Source organism: Odontesthes bonariensis, chromosome 1 (assembly GCF_027942865.1).
Source record: "Odontesthes bonariensis isolate fOdoBon6 chromosome 1, fOdoBon6.hap1, whole genome shotgun sequence".
NCBI classification, from domain to species: domain Eukaryota; kingdom Metazoa; phylum Chordata; class Actinopteri; order Atheriniformes; family Atherinopsidae; genus Odontesthes; species Odontesthes bonariensis.
This window is the reverse complement of record NC_134506.1, coordinates 26,716,164-26,728,248: the sequence shown is the minus strand read 5'-3', so window position 1 is coordinate 26,728,248 and position 12,085 is coordinate 26,716,164. Positions and strand designations below refer to the sequence as shown.

The window sequence follows — 12,085 nt, the reverse complement described above, 5'->3', positions numbered from 1 at the left end:
AATTATACATTGTCAGTCAGATCCATTATGGCCGACAAAGCCTCAACGTTCAGCTGTTGAAGAAAAAACGTCACTTGTAGCATTTTCCCTTTATCGCAGAATGTTTTTACGAAATAAAAAAGCTGTATGAACCTCCTACAAGTGTGGTGATTCTATTATTCTTTTTTTTTTTTTTTGCCAGGGATTTTATATTCTGTTTGGTAAACTGCTACATTTACAAAAGCTTATGTTTGAAATATGTTTTATGGGTGTTAGCTTGGGATAATGGTCCAGCTTGCGCAATGACTTGGAGCCTTGGCCTCTGTTATGGAGCTTTACAACATGAAATCAACTCTGGTCACAGGCCTCCATCAAACCATTTGCTTGCAGCTTCAGTCTGCCCCTCAGAGCAGCCACGATCTATAAGGAAGAGAGACGAAAGCCCATTGCATACGTATGAAGAGGCTCTGCCTCCTCATACATTAGCTGAATTATTTTCAGGTTGATGCCGATTTTGCTGTTGATTTTATTCATTCAAGTGCTGTGAATCCCACGCTTTGTTAGAGGGTGTGTGACCCCAGTAACTTTCTTGGTTACGCTTTCTGAGATTGTTCCAGAGCATAACTTGAAAATACAAACACATGTATAAGTAAATGTGACTATACTGTCATCACTAAACCATGGGTACCCGACGCAATCTAATGTAAAACTAAAACACTTAAATACCCTCTGTCTTGATTTCCCAGAGTCATTAAGTGGTGCTTCTTGTTTACGGCTCACAGTTCATGTGAAAGAATGAATTTGATTATTTCATTTTTGGGCCGACTAAAAATGCATGCATGAATCCAAAAGACACTATTAGTATATTAAAGTGAAACACCTTAATATTCCATCAGCAATTGGCAGATTGGACGGACCTCGTTTCAACACTGGGATCTCATCATGACTTTTAGTAAAATCATGGCCCTGTGAAACAATTGTGAATTCCCCAAAATATATCTCTAACCGTTAGATTGGGGGCAGCTTGGTAACCCTACTGTTCTGATTGTTTGCGTAATGGGCAGTTTGACATTTGGAGAAATATCCTCATCTGCTAATTTGTTGAGTTAAATGTAAAAATCAACGGGGTCTAAGAATAAAATATTTAATAGGGATCATCGTAGTACCGGGCTGTACAGTTTGTAAAGACCCCACGACTTTATGGTTTGTGCTACTGGCTCAGATTTAAAAAAAAATGTATTATATGTATTTCTTTAATATTAACATACAACAATTTAGTTTACATAGTGGCCTGTCCAGGCTGTACCCCGCCTCTCGCCCGATGACAGCTGGGATAGGCCCCAGCCCCCCCGCGACCCGACCAACGGATTCAGCGGGTATAGAAAGTGGATGGATGGATGAATTTGCATAGTTAAATAACCATTTAGAAAGAAGACCAAAAACAAAATAATAAATTACCCAAAACAAACAAACACACTGTAAGTGTCTGTAGAACAGTAATTGTAACTATGTCAGAGTGGAATAAACTCAACAAAGGATCATTTTTAAAGTAAAATAGATATTCCTAATCATCAGACACTATTCCAGTAAAGTATTGCCTGCAGTCAGTGTGATTACACAGTGTGTTAAAAGAAAATCCTCTGTCAGATGTTTTCAGGATAAACTGTGGTCACCACTTCACAGACCCTTTGTGTACCTCAGATGTTTGCAGAAGCGCTGCAGGTAATCCACTGGAGACAAATTGGCCTTTTTCTATAGGAACTGAAAACTCCTTACCCATCCCACACATGTAACTCAAATCGGGGGGTTGAGATTGGAACAATGTTGATTGTAGCACCGGAGCTTTGTGATTTAAGTGATTCAAAGGTTGAATCAATGTTCAATATGAAGAGAAATTGAATAAAAGCAAAATATGAGAAAGAAAATCATCTTGTAGCAATTACTCTAGAATAAAGCCCTTTGACAAAAAAATGCGTCAGTAGTTAGGTTAGCTGGATAGTTGCTAGATAGATTTAGTTAGGTGCCAGATTAGCTTGATAGGAACAATTCTTGTGAGCACTTTGTCCCATTTGAACACCCCACTGATTCTTTTAGATGTCTTCCTCAGACATCTGTCCAAATGAGGGAAACACTTGGAGCAAGAGACAGGTATTTTCTTTTTACCATGCCAAGTTGGCAGAAACAGGTCTCTGAACTCATGTTCGTGTGACTAACAACTTGGCTTAGATACACAATTCCGTTCATTTGCTCCACTTTTCATTGCTTCTTTCCATCCCTCCGCCTATCCTTGAGTCAGTGCTTCAGTTCAGGCTCAGACTTGGTCGTGTGCCTCACCTTATTAAAACAAAGCAAGCGGCATGTTTGCACAGAGGACAGCATGGTCAGCTGAGTGTGAGTAGCTCGCCTCTGATGCATGACTCCATACAATCCAAATAACGAGTCAATTAGAGTAAATTATACATGTTTAGGACCCTTTGTAATTAGTTCACCTCTATTTTCCTGTCTGACAGGAATCTCTGTCTCTCCTCTTTCCTGTCTCCTCCTCCCCTCCCTTTTCCCACACCTCCATCATTTTGTCTCTTGTTTTTCCACTACTTCTCCTTCTCCCTCTCTCCTGTCTGTCACTTCATTCTCTGTTCTTACTATTCCCCTTCCTCTCTTCTTTATCTGTTCCTCTCACCACCTCCCCCACTCTCTCTCTCTCCCTCTCTCTCTGTCCTAGTTCTCAGGGTCTCATGATGAAGCTTTGTCTAATTACCATGCTTGCGTTTAATTGGAACAGCATACACAAACACACAGATTCGCTCCTTGCATGTAGACACACTGTGCTGCGCATGCCCACAGATAGATGCATACACACGTTACACATCCAGCAAGTTATGCTCCAGTTGTACAAATACGCATAACACAGTGTACACCAGGGTTTGAGCCTATGGAGTTCGTCCAGGTTGTAGTACAGCCACTGTGTAGCTGCCCCTTCTGTGGTTCTAAGGCGTGTTGGCTACAGTCACAGCTGATTTTGGCCTAGTTATACCATGAGCTGCCTTTAGCTGCTCCCACTGTAGAGCTGTGTCATCTAAGAATGGGCAACAACAGATGCACATTGAAGGCAAAATGCCAGGCAAACATATAAATACCACACAGTCAATTTGATGTATTTTTAGCTTCCCGATGAACAAAACTTTCATTGCTTTGGCATTTTGTGTTGCTGATGCTTTCATTTGGTGCGTCAACTATTCCAGAGGTTGTGACTGTGAACAGAATGTACGTCTGGTTGATTTTAAACAAAAATCTGTGATCACAATTGAATGAACTCTTGAAGACTAATGGAGAGAATATTTTTTAATTAATTTTTATCCATGGCATCTCAGGAGGTTTTTTGTTTGAGGAACAATGTATAGTTTTACCTTATCGGGCAAGAACAACATACTTACTCATTGGCATATTGGGCTCTGGACTATTTTCTATGTTTGCCAGCTCATTCTTAGTTTGATTGATTGTTTAACTTGACTGTTTTTTTTCCTGTCTGTTTATAGCAGTAAATAAATCTATCTTCATTGCGATTTGAAATAGGATGTTTAAAAAAAAAAAAAAAAAAAACCCTGTTTTCTTCTCTGCCTTTCAGTACTGCCCAGCCACACATGTGGCACCCCGGGCCTCATTCCAAATGGAGTCATTCATGGCTCGCGGTACAACATGGGGGACAAGATCCGTTACAGCTGTGAGTCAGGTTTTGTGCTGGAAGGACACAGTATCCTCACATGTATTGTATCACCTGGTAGTGGAGCACAGTGGGACTTCCCATCACCATTTTGTCGAGGTGAGATTATCTATCTATCTATCTATCTATCTATCTATCTATCTATCTATCTATCTATCTATCTATCTATCTATCTATCTATCTATCTATCTATCTATCTATCTATCTATCTATCTATCTATCTATCTATCTATCTATCTATCTATCTATCTATCAATAGCTTACAGTTCATTGGTTTTGGTTCCACAGCACCTCCTTTTACAAAAGTAAACTGGAATATAAAGGGAAAGTGAAAAGATATATTCAGATAGGGTCATGAGAATTGAAGGACTTGAAGTGTATTGATTTCTCTAAAAGCAAAAAAAAAAAAAAAGCCTGACTCAAATGACTCCATACTACTGTAAGAGCTAAAACCTTCAAACAAAGCTTTTCTGGTGAATTATTGGTCCATTGTGGGACTACTATCATAGGAAGTAGACGGTTGAAAAGCTTAGATCAGGGATGGTAAGCTGTAGAGTTTGTCACTATCCTTTATTATCTTAGAAAGTCATTACGGTGGCTGAAAATGACATTACTGTAATAATAGTTATAACCCTGTTTTATTGTCTTTGCTGTTATTTATCTATGGATACATCATTACAGAGCTATACGTTCATTGTAAAGTAGAAATTAGAAATGGGGAAAAAAAAGCACATTCTATGATGACAGCAAAAGTTACTCTAACATATCTCTGCTTTTATTAACGTGGCTTCAATATTCAATCATAACTTATCAATGGAGTCCTTTTTCATACAGCAGTGGTGTTTATATTATTTCTCATATAAAAAAAAAAGAAATAACAGAAAGTCTTGTGTGTATGTTGCAGGATTTCAACTGTATTTCTTCTCATTCTCTATTCATGTTTCTTCATTTCTAACCAGCGGAGGGAGCATGTGGGGGTACGTTACGAGGCACCGCAGGTTCAATAACCAGCCCTGGGTACCCTGCGGAGTATGACAACAACCTGGATTGCACATGGTCAATACTTGCTGAACCTGGGGACACAATAGCTCTTGTTTTCAATGACTTCTTATTAGAGGACAAATATGACTTCCTGGAAATCAGCGGGACAGAGGCACCAAGCATCTGGTAAGACACATCTCATACCCAGATCGCAACACCACAGGAAACGAGCAGAACAATTATGATTATCTTATTGAGGACATGATAGCTGGTGTGTGAAAATCAACAAGAATAGAATGAAAATAGATACAAACAAGCACCATTGGCACTTAGGAGAGTAATGATATGTTCATGTCTTTGTCTTAAATGTAAAATATAAGAGAGGATACAAGTCATATCCAACATTTGAAAATTAGGAAGGGCAAAGGTTTAAAATCATTCTTAGCCTGTGACAGAGTCTTCATGTGACTTCTTCACAGTAAATAAAGCAGTTATCATTTCCATTGCAATTTTTCAAACTTTGAAGGAGAACCTTTAATATCAACAGAGTACAAATTATGTCATTGGTGTGGACAAATACAACTGCTGATTGATTAGCTACACTGGAGTCCTGCTGATTTTCCTGATTTATTCAAATCTCATAGGGCAGGTGATAAATTGTTGTGTTTCCCCAGCCGTTTTGTGTGGTTGTGTCTGAATATTGGTACTCTGTTGTTCAAGCACACACTCTGCTTTTTAAATTTAGAGCGCCGCTGAATTTCACATTGGCTTTCTCAGAGTATCAAACACAAATCCACTGAAGACTTGGATGTATTTTTGCAAGGGAGGAGGCATCCTCGTGGTTTAGGCATGCAGGGTTCCACTGTTTCAAGTTGCTGAGAAAATCTGGAGAGCAGAAAGCGATGAAAGTCGTTTGGCCTCCCTCAGTAATACCAGATATGCCTGTGAGCAAAGTCTGCCCAGAAATCGACAGCAGTCAACTGTGAATCTCTGGGCGGCTTCGGGGTATGACTGTCATATACTTGTGAAGCAGCACGTGACTAAAGTGGAAAAAAAAAACATTAATTAACCTTCACTTGATATAAAAAAAAAAACAAGGGGGGGGGGCGGCTGTCATTTTACACTTGTCTGTAATACTAATTTCTGGGCCATATGTCATGCCTGATTGTTTTTTTTTTTACGCAAAAGCAATTATTTTACCTCAGAGGGACATAATTCATCTCGATTTCAGAAGAGTAATCGCTGTATCAATTTCTAAACATCTGTGGTAGTTTCTGTAATTGTTTGTGTAGAATAGATCTGATTACGCGCAGTTTTCCCCAGCCTGTTATACCGTGTCATTGTGACACATCCCATTGGGATCCTAAATTTGACAAATATCATGCGACCATGTGTTTGTGTGTCAGGAAGATAATGTGTTGAGCGAATGTCTGCAGCAGCGCCCATTTTGAATATTTATATTCACCAGCGCTCACGAAGGGATAAGCAGAGTATCAAAATTTAATTCGTAGATCGATTCTCCTTTTTTGTTCTTGTGACTGCTATGTCGTCCGTGTGTAGAAATGCTTTACGATCGTGGTGCCACCCTCAAGTAAACAGAAAAGTTGGTCGACAGATAAATAGCTTGAGTGAAGGAGGCAAAGAGTGTCGTAGTAGATAGAAACAAAAGAAAAGGAGAATAATTGCACGTTAAGTGCTGTCACTAGCAGAGCAGAACGCATCAACCATGGCATTCTCATGATATCATTTGTGTGTGTGTGTGTGACTGCGTGTCTGTGTCACGCCTTAAGTGGCCCTCTGACAGGAGTTGTTGATCATTTCTCTGGGCTATGACAGATTACACACACTCAACTACTCACGCACAAAGCTCAGCTCTGACAGTAACGTCCAAGGACCATTGTCAAACCACCCTCTGCAATGCAGGGGGAAGACACAAAGAGTAGCAGAGAAAGTACATCCTTCGGTCGAGAGGAAAACGGGGACTGAAGCAACTAGATTATTCTGACTTGACCAACAATATTCCAGGTTATTTGGTCTTTAACCGTCTTTAAGCATTTCTATTAGCTTAAAAAAAAAGCTTATATATGTTTGTATGTATGTATTTATGTGTATAGGTTACAAAATCAATGCACATGCAAAAGATAAAGGTAAAAAAAACATAGATCCCAACTAGGACTATAATTGGAGAAGTTATGTGAGATTGATGTGAATTTCATACAAGTACTTCAAGTATTAAGTAGATCAGGTAGTGAGTAATGATTGACATTTTCACTGAGACACCTGGACAGGTCATTGTGAAAATGAGTGACATCTGACAGGGCAACTGTCACGGGTCCTTCCTGTTTACGGTGAGATTTTTCTGATTGGCTGTCCCAAAAGCAATTTCCTGTTTAATGTTTCTGTCTCGTGTTCCTGTCTAGTAGCTGGCAGGTTGAATGTCATGTTGACTAGCTTTCACGTATACACACATACCCACAAACAGTCCTGCAGAAATACACAAAGAGAGGGGAGGGACATTGTAAAAGGAAAAAAAACAAATAAAACAATTTTTTTTTTGTCAAAAATACATGAGTGCTTGTGTAGGAGAAATTATTTATTGAGCATCTCACAGTAGCTTACATTGAGACGTTATGTCCTGGATAATCAGACTGATGTACCCTATTTTCACGCAGCTAACCTCCTGCTTGTAATGTGTTTAAAAATGCCGACTGAGTGAGGTCATCCTGCCATAAGACTGCCCAAGGCTTTACTAAGAATAAGCAGAGGGAAAAAAGGCTCTCCTCTAAGAGCCAAAATGAATGACAGCAAGAGGGTCAGAGAAATTTCATAAAACCTCCCGTTATCTGCTTTGCGAGGCGTTGTCGTGCTGTATGGCCTAGGGCATGTGCCTCTTTATATTTGTTAATTTCACAATTGAAATGTCAACAGGTCACGCAGCTTTTTGTGTGTGGAGTTGACGTGCATTTTTTTAAACGTATAGTAATTTTGAATCTGATGCCGGCAATGCATTTAAAAAAGGTTTGGAGGTGTGTGTGCCACTGTGTATCATTGAATCTTCTTTTAAGAACAGTCTGCCGGTCAGATCACAGGCTATTTCTCTGTTTCAACATTCGACACGCTGTTCAGATAAATGTCAGGTTTGAATGATTTTCATATCACTATCCACTCTTAGTGCCCCCTAGAAAGCAGTTGCATTCTTGTTAAAGACATTTCTTTTCATGTTCACAGTATGATGAAGTCATTTTTTTTTTTAAAGTACTTATATTAGGATCAAGCGTAACGACAGGATGTTCCGTTGTCAAACATCAGTGAAGGACAAGTCACTGAAAATGAACCGCAATCGTTTTTTTCCTGAATAAAAGCTTTTTGTGGAATATAGATGGTTACATGTACTATTGTTATAGCTGTTATCTCCAGATATGAACACAATTTCTCTGTGATTACTTCAAATGAGTCCTGTTTATCGGTTTCATGAGTCTTTAGAGGGGCTAAAATCTCTCCTTCTTTGTTACCCTGACTTCTGCCCTTTAACTCGATCTCCTTTCTTTCTCTCTCCTTCACTCTTCCCATGTTTTATTTTATTCTCTGCACTCTCAACTCTCCCTCAGGCCAGATCCCCTCTTTACTCCCTTTCCCTGCTCCCATTCTTCCCCCTCTCCTCAGCCTTTCAAAGGAGAGATAAATAGTGGAACTGTTGCGATCATTTTCTTCAACAGAAATAATAATTTCTTCAGAGAGACCCTTACTGAATATTCAACTTGCATAGCCTTCAACAGTTAACCATATTATGTAATCACGATTATATTATTCACATTCATTTCAACTAATTTATCAGTCTTTAAAACTCATGAATTTACCACGGTGTATCATCACTATGGTTTCCATGGATTTTTACAAAGCCATGATTTGTTATGTTCATTTAACCAGGCCGAGGCTGTCTCTGAGTTTTACCTTTCTATTCTGCCCTTTTCAGACTTGTATTAAGCTATGTAATGTGATGACGCTATTACGCCTGAAGCAGGTCTGTTTTTTTAACCCAGACACCTGCAAAAGGTCATGTGTCTTCGGTAAAAGGTGGGCTATGTGAGTCTAAGCCCCAGCACACTTACAAGTAATGACAACCATTACTTGATTGTCATTAACGCAAACACCTTTGGAGTTTAAAAAGAAACTTTTGAAGGGGCTTATTTATTTGTTAATCATAAGCATGGCCCCAGAGAATGAATTCTAATAAATGTAATTCAGATGGAATTATAATTTCCAATATATGATTTTTTTCTACTCATTCCATCCACAGTTAATTGTTTTGCTTAATATGATTTTTTCAACATGTTATTATGAGAAAACTTTAAACCTGGGAGGACTTACGGAGTACTTCTACTGATAAAAATGTGTTTTACACAATCAAAGTACTCTTGGCACATTAATATGAGTTGTTTTGGTGTCTGATAACTGCCAACTCTCATGCAAATGTTGCGTGCACACTGGGGCTCTCCCTGTTACTTACGTAAGCGTATCTGAATTAAGCCACGAGGGACACGGACATTAAAGTGACCGATGTCTGAATGACACAATGTCTTTAGAGGATTGTGGAAGCTATTATTGTCACGTATCTCATGTCTGCAAAAGGCTTTAATAACTCTGACACCAAATTCCTGCCAGGAAAATAATGCAAACCGCAGTGTGTTTCAGGCTTTTTATGAGATTAGACCAGATTAGAAAATCCAGTCACTTTAATTAGAAAAATGGTGATTCTTTTTACCTGTGACCAAGACTGATCCCACATGGCTCATTATAATGCAATAGAAATGTTAGTCATTTACGCAGTATCTTTTATCCTGCAGCTTAACCTGTGTAGGCCATCACTTGAAGCTTTAGGCCTGTGTTTTATTGATCCTTTGAACCCTCACTTATCCAGTAATTCAAAGAGCACAACTGCAGGCCTGCAAAATCTTTGGATGAATCTAGTCCATCCCCAGAGCCCGTCTATGTCTGATCCTGTGACATGTGACTCTAGAAATTGTCTCAGACTTTTCCACTCTCTCGCTCTAACCTGCATATTGTCTTTCTTCCCATTTGTTCTCCCCCCATGTCCCTCTGTTACATCTCATTTCACCGCATCCCTTAGATCCCACAGCTCTCCCATCCTCTCCTGCTGTTTCTCCTGCCATGCTCCAATTTTTTTTTACTAGTACTCCTCTTTTACTCTCTTTGCAGCACTTGTCCTGCCATAACATTTACATTTAAAATCGTGTTTGCCGGATGTGTGTGTGTGTGTGTGTGTGTGTGTGTTTTGAGATTAAAGTTGCTGTGTACCCCAGTTTTTCACTGTACACTTGGAATAAACAGCAATCTGTTTTGGATAATGTGTTTCAACTTTTCTGACTTGTATCCAATCATTTATTTTTTATGGTGCTTTTTTTGGCATTTTTACAGATGCACACATCTACAGGGACTAGCAGTAAGTGCAACTACAAAACAAGGCTAAAATAATGTATTGTAGCCAATTGGGAAGGGGACAAAGTAACAGCATCCCAGAGGTAGACATTTATGTGTTTGTCTTTCTGTGTAGGTATTAAAAAAAATCTTGTTTAATAATGGAGAAATGTTACAGTTGGCACATATCTCTCTTCTTCTTTGGCCTTCTTCGGCCTCTCTTCTTTCACGTCTGTCAAACTTCTTCTTTTTTTCTTTTTCCTCTTTTGTTTCCTTGTCTCCTCCCTACATTCAGTCTTACAATTTTTCATTTACCATCTTACATTTACACTTTGCTTTTATCCTCATGAGTTTTTTTTTTTTTGGGGGGGGGACTGGCAAAGTTTATGAATTATTAAGCATATATAAAGGATATAAAGCATTACAGCTATCTGACTTTAATGCATTAACACATTCAGTCTACAGTATCGTAAACTAGCCAAGCTGGCACCTATAGCATTAGTCCAGGTGATAAGAAGATGATTTCGCACTGCGAAATAATAGAAACTAGACAGCGTTGATAAAAACAACAAATGCCTCAACCTCCAGCAAATTCCATTACAGTAACAGTACTGTTCCAGCTAAACTGACATGATACATTGTTCTAGTGACCAGTGATACTCACTATTTTTTTCACAAGAGCCACATTGGCAGAGCAAAATCAAGGGAAGAGCCACTTTGACAACAACATACTAAGTCCCCTTTTGCAAATATGCATTTCTACATATAAAACATCCCACAAAAAAAGAAACAACACAGACAATACATTTTCAATTAAGACCACATTTGCCTTAATACTGGGATGAGCGGAAGCTGGCATGCATGTCCGTGACTTTCTTCTTGTTGTATTTGTAGTTTGTTGTTGTAATCATAGTGAGACATTTAAGATGAGCATGGTTTTTGTGCTGGTTTTTGCCCTTTTTTAATTAAAAACCGATCCATTGTGCCTGCATCTCGCGCTGGCTAAAGGAGCTAGCGTGCTCTGCGGTCAAGTGTGCTCAAAACTGAACTATGTTGTCAAATTGTGCCCCGAGTCAATCAAAATGAAAAACACTACTGAGCAGTCACTAAACACAACATAGAAAAATAGAAAACACAATGCTCAGGACATGAAGCTGGAGAAATAAATGTTTATTGTTGATTCTTAATGCATGTTGCAAAACGAAAAAACAGTGCATTTAGCACTTGTACAAAAAGAAAAAAAAACAAACTGAAATCTTGTGTGCAATAAGCCCATGTAAAAAAAAAAAAGTACACAAATATACAAATAAGGGGATCACTCTGCCACAGCATCATGTCTCCGTACTGGGTCAGGCCACAGAACTTCATCAACATCCCAGGCCACATTTTGTCTGGCCAGGCAACGGGGGAAAAAACCCCTGGCATGCCATATCCAGGCTTGGCATGCCTCCACACCCATATCACGACAGGCAAGTGTTCCATGGCCTCCAGTAGATTTACCCTGGTGTACGGTTGGCGTTCATACACCTTCCACCGCCATGAGGAGAAGAATTCCTCTATGGGGTTTAGGAAAGGAGAGTACGGTGGAAGGCAAAGATTGAGAAAACCTGGGTTCATATTGAACCACTCTAACCTGCAGAGCTCTATGAAAACTAACATTGTCCCAAACAACAACATAGATGGGATGCTCATCCTGCTGCTCTAACAGAGCATCCCGCATGTTATTTAGGACAATGAGGAGCTGGTGAGTGTTGTAAGGCCCCAGGTTGGCATGATGGTAGACAACCCCATTATTGCTGATGGCAGCACATAATGTTACATTGCCACCACGCTGCCCAGGGACACCAACAATGGCCCGATGGCCAATAACATTACGACCTCTCCTTCTCCGCTTTGTGAGATTAAACCCAGCTTCATCCATGTAAATGTATTCATGGGCTCTTTCCATCGCATCCAGTTGAAAAACCC

General features: G+C 39.4%; 1 protein-coding gene across 1 annotated transcript in view; it reads left to right on the top strand.

Moving 5' to 3' along the window:
- LOC142378168 (CUB and sushi domain-containing protein 1-like) overlaps positions 1-12,085 on the top strand; it is a 445,101-nt gene that overhangs the window by 233,545 nt on the left and 199,471 nt on the right. Inside the window, exons 4-5 of the mRNA XM_075462406.1 lie at positions 3,605-3,799; positions 4,660-4,867. Coding sequence (XP_075318521.1) covers positions 3,605-3,799; positions 4,660-4,867 — 403 coding nt within the window. The remainder of the gene's footprint in view (positions 1-3,604; positions 3,800-4,659; positions 4,868-12,085) is intronic.